General features: G+C 50.5%; 2 protein-coding genes and 1 non-coding gene across 4 annotated transcripts; 1 reads left to right on the top strand and 2 right to left on the bottom strand.

The window, feature by feature from the left end:
• Positions 1–37: 37 nt before the first annotated feature.
• DNASE1L1 (deoxyribonuclease 1 like 1) lies at positions 38–12,793 on the top strand. Its single transcript, XM_053580657.1, has 8 exons — positions 38–187; positions 5,778–5,990; positions 6,229–6,317; positions 6,400–6,486; positions 10,328–10,428; positions 10,545–10,657; positions 10,731–10,979; positions 11,075–12,793. Exons 2-8 carry the CDS (start codon positions 5,856–5,858, stop codon positions 11,216–11,218), a joined length of 918 nt encoding a protein of 305 aa, XP_053436632.1. The 5' UTR covers positions 38–187; positions 5,778–5,855; the 3' UTR covers positions 11,219–12,793.
• Positions 12,794–12,963: 170 nt separating this feature from the next.
• Positions 12,964–15,725, bottom strand: RPL10 (ribosomal protein L10). Of its 2 annotated transcripts, XM_053580662.1 has the most exons (7): positions 15,629–15,725; positions 15,504–15,549; positions 14,764–14,822; positions 14,566–14,673; positions 13,999–14,137; positions 13,261–13,423; positions 12,964–13,182 (listed from the first exon to the last, which is right to left on the bottom strand). In XM_053580662.1, exons 2-7 carry the CDS (start codon positions 15,524–15,526, stop codon positions 13,030–13,032), a joined length of 645 nt encoding a protein of 214 aa, XP_053436637.1. In that variant the 5' UTR covers positions 15,527–15,549; positions 15,629–15,725; the 3' UTR covers positions 12,964–13,029. The 2 variants fall into 2 exon arrangements, with proteins under 2 accessions (XP_053436637.1, XP_053436639.1); XM_053580664.1 differs by lacking the exon at positions 12,964–13,182 and having other exon boundaries at positions 13,304–13,412; positions 15,504–15,664.
• On the bottom strand, positions 13,473–13,607 carry LOC128578808 (small nucleolar RNA SNORA70). Its single transcript, XR_008377920.1, has one exon. It is a non-coding gene; the product is annotated as a small nucleolar RNA SNORA70 (small nucleolar RNA).
• Positions 15,726–17,782: the final 2,057 nt, after the last annotated feature.

Raw genomic sequence — 17,782 nt, 5'->3', positions numbered from 1 at the left:
CGGAGCCGGACAGACGCCTCCTCATCCGCAAGGGTGGGGCGTTCCGCCCAGCTCCACTGGCTGGGTAAGGAGACGGCTGCTTCCTCTTTCTTTCTCCGCCAGTCCCAAACCAGGCAGGAGCTGCGATTTGGGAGTGTCGCGATCCCCTAAGACTGAGGCAAACGTGGTGACAAGCTGGTCTGTGCAGGTATGGGTGCACTCTGGGCAGAGAGGAGAGAAGTTACTCACTGCCTGGGAGGTGGTGGGAGGGAAGGGGAACCCCACTCCTGCGGCCAAGGCTGGTATTGGGAGCCCACCCGGCTGAGCTCTGTGCTGAGGCCAAGAAAAGTCGCTCTTTCTGGTACTTCTTGCTTATAGGCCTTGTGGGGTTCCCTGGCTGGACAACCTCCAAGCTGGCCCTTGTCCGCCCAGGACTGCCCAAATGCCCACATATATTCCAGAATAGGTCCCAGGGCAGGGAACCCAAACTAGCATGAGTGACAGAGCAGGTGCTCAGGGAGAAATAGTCATCAGGCCCAGCCCGGAGGGAGATACTGTGACAGGGAGACAAAGAGGGGGAGAACAGAGAAGTGAGGGAGACAAAGAGACGGGTAGAGCCCTAGACACAGAGAAATGAGCCCTGGGCAAGGTGAGAGGGCGCCAGATTAAAACAGGCAGGGATTTATGCCTTGGAATGCAAGAGATATAGACAGGGAATAGAGGGAGGGGCTGAGCCCTGCAAGGTCAGGGGAGCCTGAGACAAAGATAAACCCAGAAATGTTCAGAAAGACAGGGTCTAGCTGGCAAGATGAACAAGAAGGGCTTGTCGGGCGGCGCCTGTGGCTCAAAGGAGAAGGGCACTGGCCCCATATGCCGGAGGCAGCAGGTTCAAACCCAGCCCCGACCAAAAACTGCAAAAAAAATAAATAAAAGAAGAAGGGCTTGTCAATGGTAACAAGGACATGGGAAAGAGGCTGCATTATACACTGCAATGGCATGATTTAACATCATTTTAAATGCATACACCTTTGGACCTAGCAATTCCACTACTGGGACTCTGTTTTAAGTACAACATCTCACAGACTGAGGTGGCTCACACCTGTAAGCCCAGCACTTTGGGAGGCCAAGGTAGGAGGATCACTTGAGCCCAGGAGTTGGAGACCAGCCTGGGCAACATAGTGAGACCCCCATCTCTACAGAAAATTTAAAAATGACTTGGATGTGGTGGCAGGCACCTCTAGTCCCAGCTACTCAGGAGGCTGAAGCAGGTAGATCGCTTGAGCTCAGGAGTCCGAGGCTGCAATGAGCTATGATGATGCCACTGCACTCCAACCTGTGTGACAGAGTCAGACCCTGCCTTAAAAACAAAAACAAAAATAAGACACAAGTGGGCAGAGAGAGATGCATGAAGATGTTTCTTTAGTTGTAGATGGAAGGGTTATAACCACCTGACCATCCCTGAGCCCATGGGGCAGGGCTCAGGATAGCCAAGTGGGCCACCGGCCCCGCCTGAGGGCCTGCCAGGCAATGCCTGCGGTGTCTGGAGTGCGGCGTCCACTAGCGTGGGGCACTCGGTAGCCCTGGCGATCAGGACTATACCGTCACAGCTGCCTGGCTGGCAGCCCAGCTTGTCTGCCTTTGCAGTGTCTGTCCCCGGGTCCACGCTACTGGGGACGCAGCTGCCTGGGCGCAGACTGGCAAGGTCGCCACAGTCCCTGCTCACGGCTGGAACGCGGGGGCCCCCTGGCGCTGGGTGCTCAGCAGCCACGGTTCCCACTTCTGTGCAACTATCACCGCCACCCAGGTCAGGAATCGCTGGGCTGCCGCAGCCTGTGCACCTAGCGCCCGTGTCCAGGCCTCAGAAGCCCATGAGTGTGTCTGAGAAGTGCACTCGCTGGACCCTTCCTTCACACATGTCCTGCAGCTGTTGTCAAAAAGGAGAAGGCACCAGGCTAGATGGCTAACACCTGTAATCTCAGCACTGTGGGATGTGGAGGCTGGGGATGACCTGAGCTCAGGAGTTCAGAGACCAGACTGAGCAGGACCCTGTCTCTACTAAAAATAGAAAAACTAGGCAGGTATTGTGGGAGGTGCCTGGAGTCCCAGCTACTAGGAAAGCTGAGGCAGACGGATTGCTTGAGCCAAGGAGTTTGAGGTTGCTGTGTCCTGCTATGACACCAGACCCTCTACCCAGGGTAACAGAGTGAGACTTTTGAAAGAAAGAGAGAGAGAAGAGACAGAAAAGGAAGGAAGGAGGGAGGAAAAGAGGGAAAGGAAAGGACAAAGAAAAGAAGGTGGCGTCTGTGGCTCAAGGAGTACGGTGGGTTCAAACCCGGCCCTGGCCAAAAATTAAAAAAAAAGAAAAGAAAGAAAGAAAGGAAAGAGGGTGGCACCTGTGGCTCAAAAGAGTAGGGCACCATATGTGCCGGAGGTGGCGGGTTCAAACCCAGCCCCGGCCAAAAACCGAAAAAAAAAAAAAGAAAGAATGAATCTTATTCCCAGAACAAGAGAGAGTCCCCCTATAGACCTCCATTGCCACACCCAACACAAGGGACCTATGGACAACATGACTGTGATGATGGATATGGCACTGCTTATTATGAACAGAGTTATGATTCCTATGATAACAGCTATAGCTTCCCAGCCCAGAGTGATGCTGATGACTACAGTTATGGACTTAGACTCAGTAAAGAGACTCACCATTCCTATGGGCAAGAGAGGTGGAGTAGGCCAGACATGGTGGCTCACACCTGTAATCCCAGCACTCTGGGAGGCCGAGGCAGGTGGATTGTCTGAGCTCAATCCTAAGCAAGAGCAGCCTAAGCAAGAGCAAGACCCAGCCTCTCAAACTAGCCAGGCATTGTGGTGGAGGGCACCTGTAGTTCCAGCTACTTGGGAGGCTGAGGCAAGAGAATCGCTTAAGCCCAAGAGTTTGAAGTTGCTGTGAGCTATGATGCCATAGCACTCTACTGAGGGCAACAAAGTGAGACTCTGCCTCAAAAATAAAAAAAAGAGAGAGAGGTGGAGTAACTCAAAACACAAGGCACCTTCAATGAGGACAGCAAAGGATGCCTCTACAGACACCAGCCATATGACAGATACCAACTATACTGTTAGATGTTGTGAAATAGCCACTCTCTACCCCGTTTAAAGCTGTGCTCCCAAAGATGCGCTAGGTCTTATTTTCAGGGGACGTCTTATCATTCCTGTAAGTAGGTCTTATTTTCGGAGGATGTCTTATTTTCAGGGAAACAGGGTACCACTCCTTTGTACTGTTCACAGCAAATTCTCTCAGGCTAGCTGGCTGGTTCACACCAGTAATTCCAGTGCTTTGAGAGGGTGAGGTGAGAAGATCGCTTGACACCAGGAGTTTGAGACCAGCCTCGGCAACACAGAGTGACCTCATCTCTAAAAAAAAAAAAAAAAATTGGGTGGCACCTGTGGCTCAGTGAGTAGGGCGCCGGCCCCATATACCAAGGGTGGCAGGTTCAAACCCAGCCCCGGCTGAACTGCAACCGAAAAGTAGCCGGGCGTTGTGGCGGGCGCCTGTAGTCCCAGCTGCTCGGGAGGCTGAGGCAGGAGAATCACGGAAACCCAAGAGCTAGAGGTTGCTGTGAGTCCTGTGATATCATGGCACTCTACCAAAGGCGTTAAAGTGAGACTCTGGCTCTACAAAAAAAAAAAATTAAAACTTTGATTAGTGTTAAATGAAAACCTACATTTACCAAATATGCTAATCTAGCCTTTTAACATAAGCTTCACTTTTCATCTTAAAGGTTTCCATAGAATTTAGTTATTTTAGGCTTGGCGCCTGTGGCTCAAGTGGCTAAGGCGCCAGCCATGTACACCTGAGCTGGCGGGTTCGAATCCAGCCCGGGACACCAAACAACAATGACGGTTGCAACCAAAAATAGTCGGGTGTTGTGGTGGGCACCTGTAGTCCCAGCTACTTGGGAGGCAGAGGCAAGAGAATCGCTTGAGCCCAGGAGTTGGAGTTTGCTGTGAGCTGTGATGCCACAGCACTCTACCCAGGGCGACAGCTTGAGGCTCTATCTCAAAAAAAAAAAAAAAGAATTTAGTTATTTTATCTTTCAGACATATGTTATTTTTTTCTCTTGCCAACATGTGTAAAAATGGAAGCCAATTACAAGCGCAAATAATGAAGTTTTGTTTTTTTTTGAGACAGTCTCACTATGTTACTGCCCTCAGTAGAGTGCTATGGAGTCACAGCTCACAGCAACCCCAAACTCCTGGGCTTAAGCAATTCTCTTGCTTCAGCCTCCCAAGTAGCTGGGACTGCAGGCGCCCATCACAACACCCTGCTATTTTTTGTTGCAGTTGTCATTGTTGTTTAGCTGGCCCGGGCCAGGCTTGAACCTGCCAGCACTGTAACCACTGTGCTACAGGTGCCGAGCCTGAAGTATTCTTTTGTAACTTAAGTCTTGAAATATTCTGTAGTGTTGGGCGGCGCCTGTGGCTCAGCCGGTAGGGCGCCGGCCCCATATACCGAGGGTGGCGGGTTTAAACCCAGCCCCGGCTGAACTGCAACCAAAAATAGCTGGGCATTGTGGCGGGCGCCTGTGGTCCCAGCTACTCGGGAGGCTGAGGCAAGAGAATCGCTTAAGCCCAGGAGTTGGAGGTTGCTGTGAGCTGTGTGATGCCATGGCACTCTACCGAGGGCCATAAAGTGAGACTCTGTCTCTACAAAAAAAAAAAAAAAAGAAAGAAAGAAATATTCTGTAGTGTTAAGCAACATCTCTTTGTGATGCTAAATAAATTTTTGAAAGAGAAGAAAATAAGTTGAGGTGCAGCGCCTGTGGCTCAAAGGAGTAAGGTGCTGGCCCCATATGCCGGAGATGGCAGGTTCATACCCAGCCCCAGCCAAAAAAAAACTGCAAAAAAAAGAAAATAAGTTGAACCCTTGTGCACTGTTGGTGAGGATGTAAAATGATGCAGCCGCTATAGAAAACACTATGGTGATCCCTCAAAAAATTAAAAATAGAACTACCATATGATCCAGCAATTCCACTTCTGGGTATATTTCCAAAATAACTGGGTATATTTCCAAAAAAGCAACAACTCTAGATATTTAATACACCCACACGGGGCGGCGCCTGTGGCTCAAGGAGTAGGGCACCGGCCCCATATGCCGGAGGTGGTGGGTTCAAACCCAGCCCCAGCCGAAAAAAAAAAAAATACACCCACGCTCATAGCAGTACTATTCATAATACCAAAAAGGTGGATGGAACCCAGTGCCCACTGCCAGATGAATGGATAAATCAAAGGTGGTACAGATCAGCAATGGAATATTATTCAGCCTTAAATAGGAAGGAAATTCTGACATGTGCTCTAACATAGATAACCCTTGAGGACATTATGCTCAGTGAAATGAGCCAGTCACAAAATGACAATGCTGTGTGATTACACTTTTAGGAGGTCCCTGGAGTATTCAAATTCATATCAGACCGGTAGAATGGCAGGTGCCAGGGACTAAGAGGAGGGGAACAGGGAGTTCATGTTTAATGGGGACAGTTCTAGTTTGGGAAGATGAAAAAGTTCTGGTGATGGGTGGTAGTGATGGCTGCACAACACTGCAAATACACTTACTGTCACTGAGCTGTTCTCTTACAAATGGTTAGCATGGTACATTTGATGCTATCACAATTTAAAAAAAGAAAGAAAAATGTGGTTGAGTCATATGTACAGATGTTGGCTGGTGGCCACAGGGAGAAAGGCAGGAAACCTGCAGGCTGGCAGCACTGGGAGGTTGGCGCTGCTTCTGTTCCATGTCCTTCTAGGACCAGAACGGAGCCCAGCTGTGAGAACACCCCAGAGTGAACTGGATTCGTCTGGGGTTCCAGCAGCCGCATGCAGCCATGCACTGCCCAGCCACACTCCTGCTCATGCTCCTGGCCAGTGGGGCCGAGGCCTTTCGCATCTGTGCCTTCAACACCCAGCGTCTGACACTGGCCAAAGTGGCCAGGCAGCAAGTGATGGACACCTTAGTTCGGGTAGGTTCATCACTCAAGGAAGCTGTGCCCCTAAGGACCATGAGCCAAAGCCCACAGCCCTGCCTGTCCAGGGGTATGTCCCAGAGAAGAGGGTACAGAGAAAGATACAGTGTGGAAATGTACAGCCTCAGTCTCCTCCTCTACTAATGGGGTCTGGGTGGGGACAGCACTCAATCTCTTGTTGGGTCCTTTCTAATCCCACTGTTTTCTATGGGCTGGCCTTCCTGGTGTCTTGCAGATCCTGGTTCGCTGTGACATCATGGTACTGCAGGAGGTGGTTGACTCTACTGGCAATGCCATCCCCCTCCTGCTTCGAGAACTCAACCGGTGAGGAAGGTTCTGTGGATCTAATCAAGGTCCCACCCAGAGCCTTGGGGGCCCTAACCCTGGTTTCCCTTTTTCCTGGCAGATTTGATGACTCAGGGCCCTATAGCTCCTTGAGCAGTCCCCTGCTGGGGCGCAGTACCTACATGGAGGAGTACGTCTACTTTTATCGGTAAGCTAGAGGTTGGCCCTGTGGTTCTGCTGAGATGGCTCATTAGTCCTAGGGGCTACAGGACTTTCCCTTCTGAAACAGCCTTGCCTTCTCATCATGCCTTTTCTCCTTAGTTTGATTCTGGCGTCTTTCATCCTCTGTCCCAGCTATGTGTCCCTGTGGCAAGAGGCCTTCCCTGTATACAAATGTGGGCTCTCTCTTCCTCTCCCCTATGGAAGGTGCCAGGTCTCACAGCATGGCTCTCCCCCTCTTTGGGAATAGGCTCAATGGGGGCTAGTTATGGGAGGACAAGTTGAGAGGGAGGAACCCTTTGGAGTCAGGGTCAAAAGGGCAAGGGGGACTGTCGGGGAAGGAGACCTGTGTCTCTACATAGATGAAATTAGAGGCTGGGCATAGCAGCTCACACCTATAATCCCAGCATTTTGGGAGGCTGAGGTGGATCACTTGAGGCCAGGAGTTCAAGGTTACAGTAAACTGATCATGAAGAGTGCACTCCAGCCTGAGTGACACAGCAAGACCCAATCTTTAAAAAAAAAAAAAAAAGGGGGGCGGCACCTGTGGCTCAGTCAGTAGGGCGCCGGCCCCATATACCGAGGGTGGCGGGTTCAAACCCGGCCCTGGCCAAACTGCAACCAAAAAATAGCTGGGCGTTGTGGCGGGCGCCTGTAGTCCCAGCTACTCGGGAGGCTGAGGCAAGAGAATCGCTTAAGCCCAGGAGTTGGAGGTTGCTGTGAGCTGTGTGAGGCCACAGCACTCTACCGAGGGCCATAAAGTGAGACTCTGTCTCTACAAAAAAAAAAAAAAAAAAAAAAGGGATGGGAGTGGTGGCTCATGCCTGTAATCCTAGCACTCTGGGAGTCCAAGGCGGGTGGATTGCCCTGATTTCAGAGGTTTGAGACCACCTTGAGCAAGAGTGAGACCCCGTCTCTACAAATAAAAGCTAGGCATTAATGGTGGGCACCTGTAGTCTCAGCTACTTGGGAGGCTGAGGCAAGAGAATCGCTTGAGCCCAAGAGTTTGAGGTTGCTGTGAGCTATGATGCCACAGCACTCTACTGAGGGCCACAAAGTAAGACTCTGTCTCAATGAAAAAATAAATAGGCTCACACTTGTAGTTTAGTGGCTAGAGCGCCAGCCACATACACCAAAGCTGGCGGGTTTGAATCCAGACCAGGCCTGCAAAACAATAACAACTACAACAACAAAATAGCCGTGCATTGTGGTGGACACCTGTAGTCCCAACTACTTGGGAGGCAAGAGAATCACTTAATCCCAAGAGTTTGAGGTTGCTGGAGCTATGATGCCATGGCACTGTAGCCAGGGCGACAGCTTGAGACTTTGTCTCAAATAAATAAATAAATACAGGGGAAAAAACTTCAAACTAAGACAATTGAAAGCAAAATTAGAAAAAAAAAAGGCCAGGCGCTATGGCTCACGCCTGTAATCCTAGCACTCTGGGAGACCAAGGCAGATGGATTGCTTGAGCTCACGAGTTCAGACCAGCCTGAGCAAAAGCAAGACCCCATCTCTACTAAAAATAGAAAAACGGAAGCAAGAGGATAGCTTGAGCCTGAGTTGGAGGTTGCTGTTAGCTATGACGCCATGGCACTCTACTCAGGATGACAGCTTGAGACTCTGTCTCAAAAAAAAAACAAGAAAGAAAGAGGCTGGTATGGTGGGCTTACACCTATAATCCTAGCAGTCTGGGAGGCCAATGCAGGAGGACAGGAGGTTACCTTGAGCTCAGGAGTTCAAGACTAGCCTGAGCAAAAGCAAGACCTCATCTCTACTAAAAATAGAAAAACTAGCTGGGCATTGTGGTGGGCACTGTAGTCCCAGCTACTTGGGATGCTGAAGCAGGAGGATGGGCTCTCTTAAGCCCAGGAGTTTGAGATTGCTGTGAGCTAGACTGAGGCCATGGTATTCTAGCCTGGGACAAAAACAAAAAGAAAGAAAGAAATTAATTATATGTCTGAAGTTTGCCCCCAAATAACTGGAAACCTCCTAGGTATCCACCTGAGAGACACAAGAACATATACCATACGAATGCTCATCACTCAACAGCCCCAAAGTAGAAATGTCCATCAATTGTGTCCAAATGTCCACCAGTTGATGATTGGATAAACAGAATGTGGTGTACCCAAACAATGGAATCTTATTTAACCCATAAGGAATGAAGCACAGATACGAATTTGAAAGCATTGTCCTTAAAGGAAAGAAGCTGGTCCCCAAAGGCCACATGTTATTTGACTTCATTCATATGAAACATCCAGAAGAGACCATCCTGTAAGACAGAGAACAGATCTGTGGTTGCAGGGGTTGGGGTGTGTGTGTGGAGACTTAAGTCCTAATGGATATAAAGTTTCTTTGGGGGGTGATGAGAATTATTGTGGTGATAATTGCATGACCTTGTGAATGTACTAAAAACCATGGGACTGTGGGGCAGTGCCCATAGCTCAGTGGGTAGGATGACGACTACATACACCGGGGCTGGCGGTTTCAAACCTGGTCCAGGCCAGCTACAATAACAATAGCTGGGCACTGTGGCAGGCACCTATAGTCCCAGCTACTTGGGAGGCTGAGGCAAGAGAATCACTTAAGCCCAAGAGTTTGAAGTTGCTGTGGAGCTGTGACACCACGGCACTCTACCCAGGGCGACAGCTTAAGACTGTCTCAAAAAAAAACATGGGACTGTGCACTTTAAACAGGTGAATTTTATGGCATATGAATTATAGCTGAATTTTCATTTATTTATTTTATTGAGACAGAGTCTCAAGCTGTTGCCCTGGGTAGAGTGTCATGGTGTCATAGCTCACAGCAACCTCCAACTCTTGGGCTCAAGTGATCATCTTGCCTCAATTTTTCTTTTTTTTTTTTTTTTTTGTAGAGACAGAGTCTCACTATACTGCCCTCGGGTAGAGTGCCGTGGCATCACACGGCTCACAGCAACCTCTAACTCTTGGGCTTACGCGATTCTCTTGCCTCAGCCTCCTGAGCAGCTGGGACTACAGGCGCCCGCCACAACACCCAGCTATTTTTTGTTGCAGTTTGGCCGGGGCTGGGCTTGAACCCGCCACCCTCAGCATGTGGGGCCGGCGCCCTACTCACTGAGCCACAGGGGCCGCCCTTGCCTCAATTTTTCTATTCTTAGAGACGGGGTCTTAGTTTTGCTCAGGTTGGTCTCAAACATGCAAGCTCAAGCAATCCACCCACCTTGGCCTCCCAGGTGCTAGGATTACAAGTGTGAGCCACTGCACCCAGCCTAATTTTTTTTTTTCTTCTTTTTGCAGTTTCTGGCTGGGGCTGGGTTTGAACCCATCACCTCCAGCATATGGGGCCGGCGCCCTACTCCTTTGAGCCACAGGCACCGCCCCTAATTTTTTCTTTTTTTTTTTGAGACAGTCTCACTGTTGCCCTCCGTAGAGTACCATGGCCTCATAGCTCACAGCAACCTCAAACTCTTGGGCTCCTCTAGCAATTCTCTTGCCTCAGCCTGAGTATCTGGGACCACAAGTGCCCGCCACAATGCCCAGCTATTTTTAGAGACGAGGTTTTGCTCTGGATCAGGCTGGTCTCGAACCTGTGAGCTCAGACAATCCACCTGCCTCCGCCTCCCAAGTGCTAGGCTTACGGGCATGAGCCACCGCGTCCTGCATATAGCCGAATTTTTAAAGTTTTAGAAAATGAGGCTAGAAGTCTGTGCCTACATGAACAGACTGAAGCCAGGACAGGCTCCCACTGGGCTACTGATGGAGGTGCCTGAGTGCCAGCTCTGCTGTTGGCACTTATAAGCCAAAATTGGTGTCATGGGGCTACTACTTTCCATCTCTTGGTCCTCCTAGGTCACACAAGACACAGGTCATGAATTACTACGTGTACAATGACAAGGATGATGTCTTTGCCCGGGAACCCTTTGTGGCCCAGTTCACTTTGCCCAGCAAGGGTAGGAAGGGAAGGAGGGTGGGTCTGGCTGACTCCACTGGAGGCTTGGTCACCCAGAGGTGGCTAGGGAAGAAGGGCTGGGAGTGGGTAGCAGCCCTTGAGCCCTGGGCCTTGTAGTCCTTCCTAGCCTGGTGCTGGTCCCACTACACACTACTCCTAAGGATGTAGAAAAGGAGCTGAACGCCCTACACAATGTGTTCCTCGATGTCTCCCAGCACTGGCAGAGCAAGGTATGGTCAGTTTGTACAAGAGGGATGAGGATAAGACACCCAGGTGGTCAGGCCTGACCACTACTGTTTCTAGGACATGATCCTGCTTGGGGACTTCAATGCTGACTGTGCTTCACTGACTAAAAAGCGCCTGGGTCAGCTGGTGCTGCGGATGGATCCAGGCTTCCACTGGGTGATTGCTGATGGGGAAGACACCACAGTGCGGGCCAGCACCCACTGCACTTACGACCGCATTGTGCTGCATGGGGAGCGCTGCCAGAGCCTACTGCGCACTGCAGCTGCCTTCAACTTCCCCAGAAGCTTCCAGCTCACTGAGGAGGAGGTAAAGGGATGGGTCAGCATAGGGAAGGACAAGAACGGGGTCACAAAGAAACCCCTTAGCCAACACTGACACTTTCTCCCACCTCCCATGCACAGGCTCTGAACATCAGTGATCACTACCCTGTGGAGGTAGAGCTGAGCCAGGCGGTGCACAGTGTCCAGCCCCTCAACCCAGCCACTTCTGCTGCTATTGCTGCTGCTCTGTCATTCCTGGCCCCTCAGCTAAACCCTGTGGCCTGAACCCCCTCCAGGGCATGCTGCTACCCACAGATGTGATGACACTGCCTTTAAGACTGAAACCTTGTCTTCCCCTGTCCATCCTGCCCTGGGACTGAAACAACTCCTAGGGGGCTGCAGCTGCAGCCCTCCTCCATCTTCCTGGTTTGGCTTGTGTCTGCTGTCAGAAAAGGAAGCCAGGGGCCCTGAATAAGGGACCCAGGTATGGTGTCAGGAGTGGAGACAAAGCAGACTCCAGGGCTGGTTGAGGGGAAGAGGGGCTCCAAAGGCATCTTAGCTAAGCTGCAGGGCTCAGAAAGGGGAATCACGATGGATCAAAAGATTTTATTATTTGACAAAAAAGAATCTTACACACCAAGAACACAAAACCTTATTGGAAGGACATTACTTGTGTATAGCAGAGATGCCAATGGCTATCTTTACAGTATACAGGATTCATTAGAATCAGCAGAATTAAAATCCTAACAAAAGGAGATTAAGTGGTTATACAAAGTAAGCTCCTCCTCCCTCCCACCGCCCCAAACAAAAACCTAGTGAAAGACTGAAAACCGTTTTAGCTCACATAATCCAATGAACAGCCTGGAAACAGCCCAAGCATCAGCCAATACATGCTTGTGTAGCCTGCCCCCACCATCTGGGGGTGCCATCAGTCCACATTCTTTATATCTGTGCACAGGGCAAGCCCAGCTGACGCTAGTCACCAAGGCAGGTGCAAGCATAACCTGAATAGCTACTTTGTGAAGTTGCTCAGCGAAAGAGGCTACAGCAAAACCAAATGCTAGCAGTGATCCTGTCCAGGGTGTTATCACAGGACCTTCTTTCCCTGCCCTCCATTTTCCAAAGAACAGAACTCAATAAAAATACCCATTGAGACACTATCAGGGCTAAGTGTAAACTATCATCAGATCTATACTTTAGCCCCCCTGAGGTAAAAAATAAAATTTAAAACATTAGAAATGGCTACAAAAAGCCAGAGGTCCCTCTCAGGGGTTACATCCCTGCCCTGGAACCAGAAACCCTTTGGATTTCTCCTATTTCCTGGATCCTGAGGGTTTAGGGTATCTTGCCTAGTACCATCCTCCTGGCCTATTTTGTCTTCTCCCCCAGACCTCAAAGCTGCTCTTGGCACTTGTGTTTAGAAGACCCAGGAGCAGAGGCCAGCATGGGCCATAAACATTAGTCTGGAGGGTCTTTTGTTGCCAAGCCCCATGGGCCTGTCAGGGTATTGTTGACAAGGGCCCTGGAAATGCAGGCTCCACAAGAGCTGGTGGGTAGGCAGGGCTGAGGGAAGTGTCAGAGGCTGCAAGGTGGGAATGGAGTCAGCCCCCAGACTACTCAAGAAAACACCAGGCCACTGGTTGAACATATCTATGGCTGGGACATCTGGTTGTCCACTCTTTTCCTAAAGCATTGCTGGTCTGGGGTGCTGCAGATGTCAGCCTTGGTACATAAGTCCTTCACCTGGTGGGATGGGACAGTCAGGCAGCAATCTGGATTTACAAGGGTTTTGCTGATCTTCATTCCCCTCCCTCAATGCATGGAAACTTTTCAACCTACTGTCAAGGATCTAGGGAGGTCCAAATCAAGTTTCCAGACTAGTCAACTAAGGAAAGGCTAAATCCTGGCCCCTTTCTAAGGTGTCACCTCATTAGCCCTGCTGTCAATTACAGGGTGCTTAGTCATTAGCCTGTTTCACAAACCCAGGAAGCTCCTTATCCCCTCCCCCATAAGAATCTAGAAGCAAACCATAAGTGGACAGGAAGTAGGATTTATTATTGGTAGGCGCAATTGATAGGCAACACAATGTTAACTTCTCACGAGTGCAGGGCCCGCCACTTGTCCAGGGGGCCACGATTGGGGATGTATTTGACCCCACAGCCATCTGGGATAAGTCGCTTTTCAGCCACCATGTCTTCAAATTCATCTGAGTTAAACTTCGTAAAACCCCATTTCTTGGAGATGTGAATCTAGGGAGAGATGGGAAAAACTGAGCCAGGAGGTCTAGAGCAAGGAAAGATGGGAGAAGGGGGCTCAGCACTATTTACCTTCTGACGGCCAGGGAACTTGAACTTGGCCCTGCGAAGGGCCTCAATCACATGCTCCTTGTTCTGTAGTTTGGTGCGGATGGACATGATGACTTGGCCAATGTGAACCCTGGCCACAGTGCCCTGGGGCTTTCCAAAGGCACCACGCATACCTGTCTGGAGCCTAGATTGGGGACAGCACAAGGTCTAACACATGAACATGTATTGGAAAGGAGTGTCTCCAAGGTCCCTTAGAGCAACCTATACAAGCAACAGGCTGCATACACTACCGAGGAGGCTGCTATTTGCAGCCACTGCACACCAGGTCCCCATGAGGAAAGGAGCATGGTCGGCTTAATTAGCTGCAGAAGATCCCCCAAAGAACCTTTGAGAGGCTATGCAAGGTGCCACTGGGCTCATCTGACAGTCCCAACTACCTGCTTGCAGATACTTATCAGGCTCAAAGCAAGAAGGCCTCCCATCAGAAGTGCCTCCCGCCACCTGTGGCCCACAGGCTAAGACTTAATCATGACATTTTTGGGGCTTAGGACTTACTCGGCAATAGTCAGTTCAGTTGACCTACCTGGTTGTAAAAAGTGGGAGTGTCCACTGAAAGCCACTTACCAGATGTGTCCTAGCTTTCCCATTATCCACGGGTGGCTGAGTGTATTTGAGTCCACCTCTATGCCTTCAGTGATGAAAACCCATATCATACACAGAGGCCCCAAAATGTCTTTAAAAAGCCTAGACTGAGCTCACCTGTCAGCTCCAGCACAGGACAACATCTTATTGATGCGGATAACATGGAAGGGGTGAAGCCGCACTCGGATATGAAAGCCATCTTTTCCACAACTTTTCACCATGTACTTGTTGGCACAAATACGAGCAGCTTCCAGGGCTAGGCAGGGGGAAGGATGGTAGCAGTGAGACAAGATAATGGGAAAACCCTTACACATGGTCATCCCTACCCCTCAAGAGGAAGTGTTCTGGCCCAGAGTTTTATAAAAAGGCTCATGCTTTGGGCGGCACCCATAGCACAGTGGGTAGGGTGCTGGCCAGATACACCAGAGACTGCTGGTTCAAACCCACCCCTGGCCAGCTGAAACAATGACAACTGCAACAAGAAAAAATAGCCAGGTGTTCTGGCAGGCACCTGTAGTCCCAGCTACTTGGGAGGCTGAGACGAGAATGGCTTAAGCCCAAGAGTTGGAACAAAACTCATACTTCGTGAACTGCCAACTCCAGCACCGTCCATTCTGAGTTGGGCTGAGTGAGCAACAAGCACACAGGAAGGATGGGGGTGACTGATTAAGAATCTAACCTCACCTTCAGAGGAGAGCTGCTCGTATTCATCTGACACCATGTGGCCACAAAGTGGGAACTCATCCACTTTTGCCTTCTTCCGCCCCAGGTCAAAGATGCGAATCTTGGCATCTGAAAAGGGGTCGGGGTTAAATGTGTGGGGTGCCACAGACAGCTGAATCAGCAGGTCGAAATAGCTTGGGAAGCATTCCCACTGCTTACCAGGGACACCTCGGCAGAAACGAGACTTGGGGTATGGCTTGTTCTTACAATACCGGTAACTGCAGGTGGGAGGAAATCTCATGTTAGTTTCCATAAGCAAACTCAAAAGCACTTCATTTGAAGAACTACCCACACAAAAAACAGCGCAAATAATTTCTTTTATTCCTGGTTTCCAAGTTCCTATAAAGCCAACATCTTGAAAAGCTCTCCCAGTTAAAAAAAAAAAAAAATTGCCACATGAGAGTTGCTCAGTTCAGGTGACCTAAAGACTTCGGGGCACGTGGCATTAAATCCGCCTCCACAACCACACATGAAGGAAACCCGGCGCCCCCTGCAGGGCACATGGAGCGGTTGCACCCGCTTTGCAAGGACTGCCTAGTGAGACCGCACGCGGCACGTCGCCCGGAAATAAGGCAGGGCTCGCACACAAAGGCCCTGAGACGGCATCAAACTCGAAAATGAGGCAAATTCGCAGCCCAGAGGGTATGCAAGGCCGAAGTCGTTTCCAGCATGACATTGGCGCGGCACATGCAGTCCACAGTCAATCCGTCCCTCCAACAACAAAACGGGGAAAGCGCTGTGGAGTGGCATAATTTTTAAAGGAAATAGCAGAAAAAAAGGCTAAAAGCGACCAGTAAAGTATTAATGAAAACATAGGGTCAGTTCCCAACAGTTAGCGACCAAGGGCCGTTCTTCCCTCCCCTTCCCCACCAGCGAAACTGCACGGATTCGGCACTCACCACCGGGCAGGGCGGCGGCCCATGGCAACACCAGGGTCTTCAGTGGCTGCAATGAAACAGAATAAGTCGGAAATGAACGCCAGAACAGGCCTTACGCCCGGCTGAGAGCCCGCAAGAGCACTAACCGAGCTCGAAGTCGCCCTGACCGCGCCAAAGGTAAAGAGGCGCCCCCACCCCTGCGCATGCCTTATATAAGCGGCCTATCTTCGCGCGGAGACCATAGAGTTCCGGTGAGGGCTGTGGGACGCTCTGTCACGCACTGGACCATAGATGCCTCCGTGTTTTGCGTCTGCGCGGGCACGGTTGGGCACATGCGCAGAGCGGAGAGGTGGCTGGGCACCCGCCGTGCGCTAACGAATGGGGCTTCGCCACATGGGCGTTTCGGGCCGCTTCCGACTGGCCAAGAGTTCGGTGTAGAACTCTTGCTCTAGGTTTTGCAGGAACTATGACAGACATATGTTCCAACAGTGGAAAGAAAGAAAGCACACCTTGGTGGTCTCGAGCTACAGCTCAGGACACGCGCTCCATGCCTCGCTCGTGGTGCGGGGGGCCTGGGCCGACGTTCCTTTGTTAGCCGGGAGGCTTCAGTAGGAGACCCGCCCCTCCTCTCCGGGCCAGAGAAACTAGAGCAGAGCCTGTTCTGAGCCATTCTCAATGTCCCATTCCCTGGAGACACAGGGGTCGCACCTTCCCGCTGGGGAGGAGGTATCTGTGGAAATCCACGGCCCAGGAGACCCCCTGGGCACCCTTGGGCCCATCCGCCCACCCTGTTCTGCACCCCGCCTGGCTGTTAGAGAAGGACTGTCCCTGGTTCTAGCCTGTGAACTCTTTTGCCCCACCTTCAGTGAACTGCCCTCCTCACCCCACTGTATTCAGACAGTGCATTTGGGCATGTCTAGAGGGTTCCTGGGGAAGCACCCAGGGAGAAATGGGCAGAACTGGGCGGCGCCTGTGGCTCAGCGGGTAGGGCGCCGGTCCCATATGCCGGAGGTGGTGGGTTCAAACCCAGCCCTGGCCAAATTAAAAAAAAAAAAAAAAAGAAATGGGCAGAACTGGTGGGCAAATATTGGCAGAAAGGTGATGTCTGTCAGGTGTCCACATTTCTGCACATGGGCTATAGTATGGTAAATATGAGGTGGGATAGTAAACCCCTTACCCTTGCTTGAAAGAAGAAAGTAAAGTAGCTAAAACGAAAATTAAGGAACAAGAAAGAGTAGCCGCCAGTGTGGCACTACATTATTGCCTGACCCATTGTTTAGAGTAAAATTGTTTTCTTACCCAGACTTGTGATCTGTGACTGCTGTAACTGTAAGTGCTGTAATGATTTTTGCTTCTGTAACGAACTGATGACGAAAGTTGGTTGGTTGGTTGGTTGCTGGCTTGCTGGCTGGCTGGCTGGACTGCACGTAGCCCCCCCGCCCCCCACCATAGTATAGATAATTTACCCTATATAAACCCTTCCCTTCTCATGGCCTGGGATGTTCCCTCTGTATCTACGTAGGGGGACAGTTGGTTGGCCAACCTAATAAAGACTCCTAAAATTGGTTTTAATAAATTGATGTCTCTGGTGGTCCTTTAAAATCTCACACTCTGTAACAAATAAAGCCTTTCCCATGGCAATGAAAAGGCGTGGCCCACCAGGGAGGGAATCAGGCTACAGCATCCTATTTTCCTGTCATCCTATTTTCCAGGATGATATGTCACTTCAGTAACTGGCTGCTCTGCAGGTCCCTTCAGGAGGACTTAGAAAGACCTGTGGTGTGCACTTGTAGGAATCGCGCACAGTCCTTCCCAGGGGACCTTGGCCTCCCCTTCCATCATAGGGCTCTGGATTTGTGCACTGACCTAGATCAGGAAGCTGAGTGAGAGGCTGTGAGTCCACTGGGTCAAGTTGGGTCAAGTATTTGGCTCCCAGGCCTAGAGCACTTCCGGTCTGATGCATCCAACAAGCTTCAGTAGGCTACCTCTAGATATGCTATGATCTATCAGACATCCCCAATGGCCACCAGGCCATTCTGAGTGCCTGTATATCCCTTTTCACCCATAATGAGACACATAACCACCTCTTAGGGAGGTTAGATCTGCCACACGGCCTCTGATACTAAAAAGTCCTCATGCCCAAAGAAATTTGGGAGTTCACCTCAGTTATGCACTGTGTAGAGTCACACCTGCCCTGCAGAGCAGGGCACCATAAAATAGTTCAAGGGTGCAGGTGCTGCTACACCAACACCTGGTTCCATGCTTCAATAAAGAGGGCACCCTCTGCACCTTTCAATGAA

This window comes from Nycticebus coucang, chromosome X, assembly GCF_027406575.1.
Source record: "Nycticebus coucang isolate mNycCou1 chromosome X, mNycCou1.pri, whole genome shotgun sequence".
NCBI lineage: Eukaryota > Metazoa > Chordata > Mammalia > Primates > Lorisidae > Nycticebus > Nycticebus coucang.
This window is presented reverse-complemented; position numbering and strand designations above follow the sequence as displayed.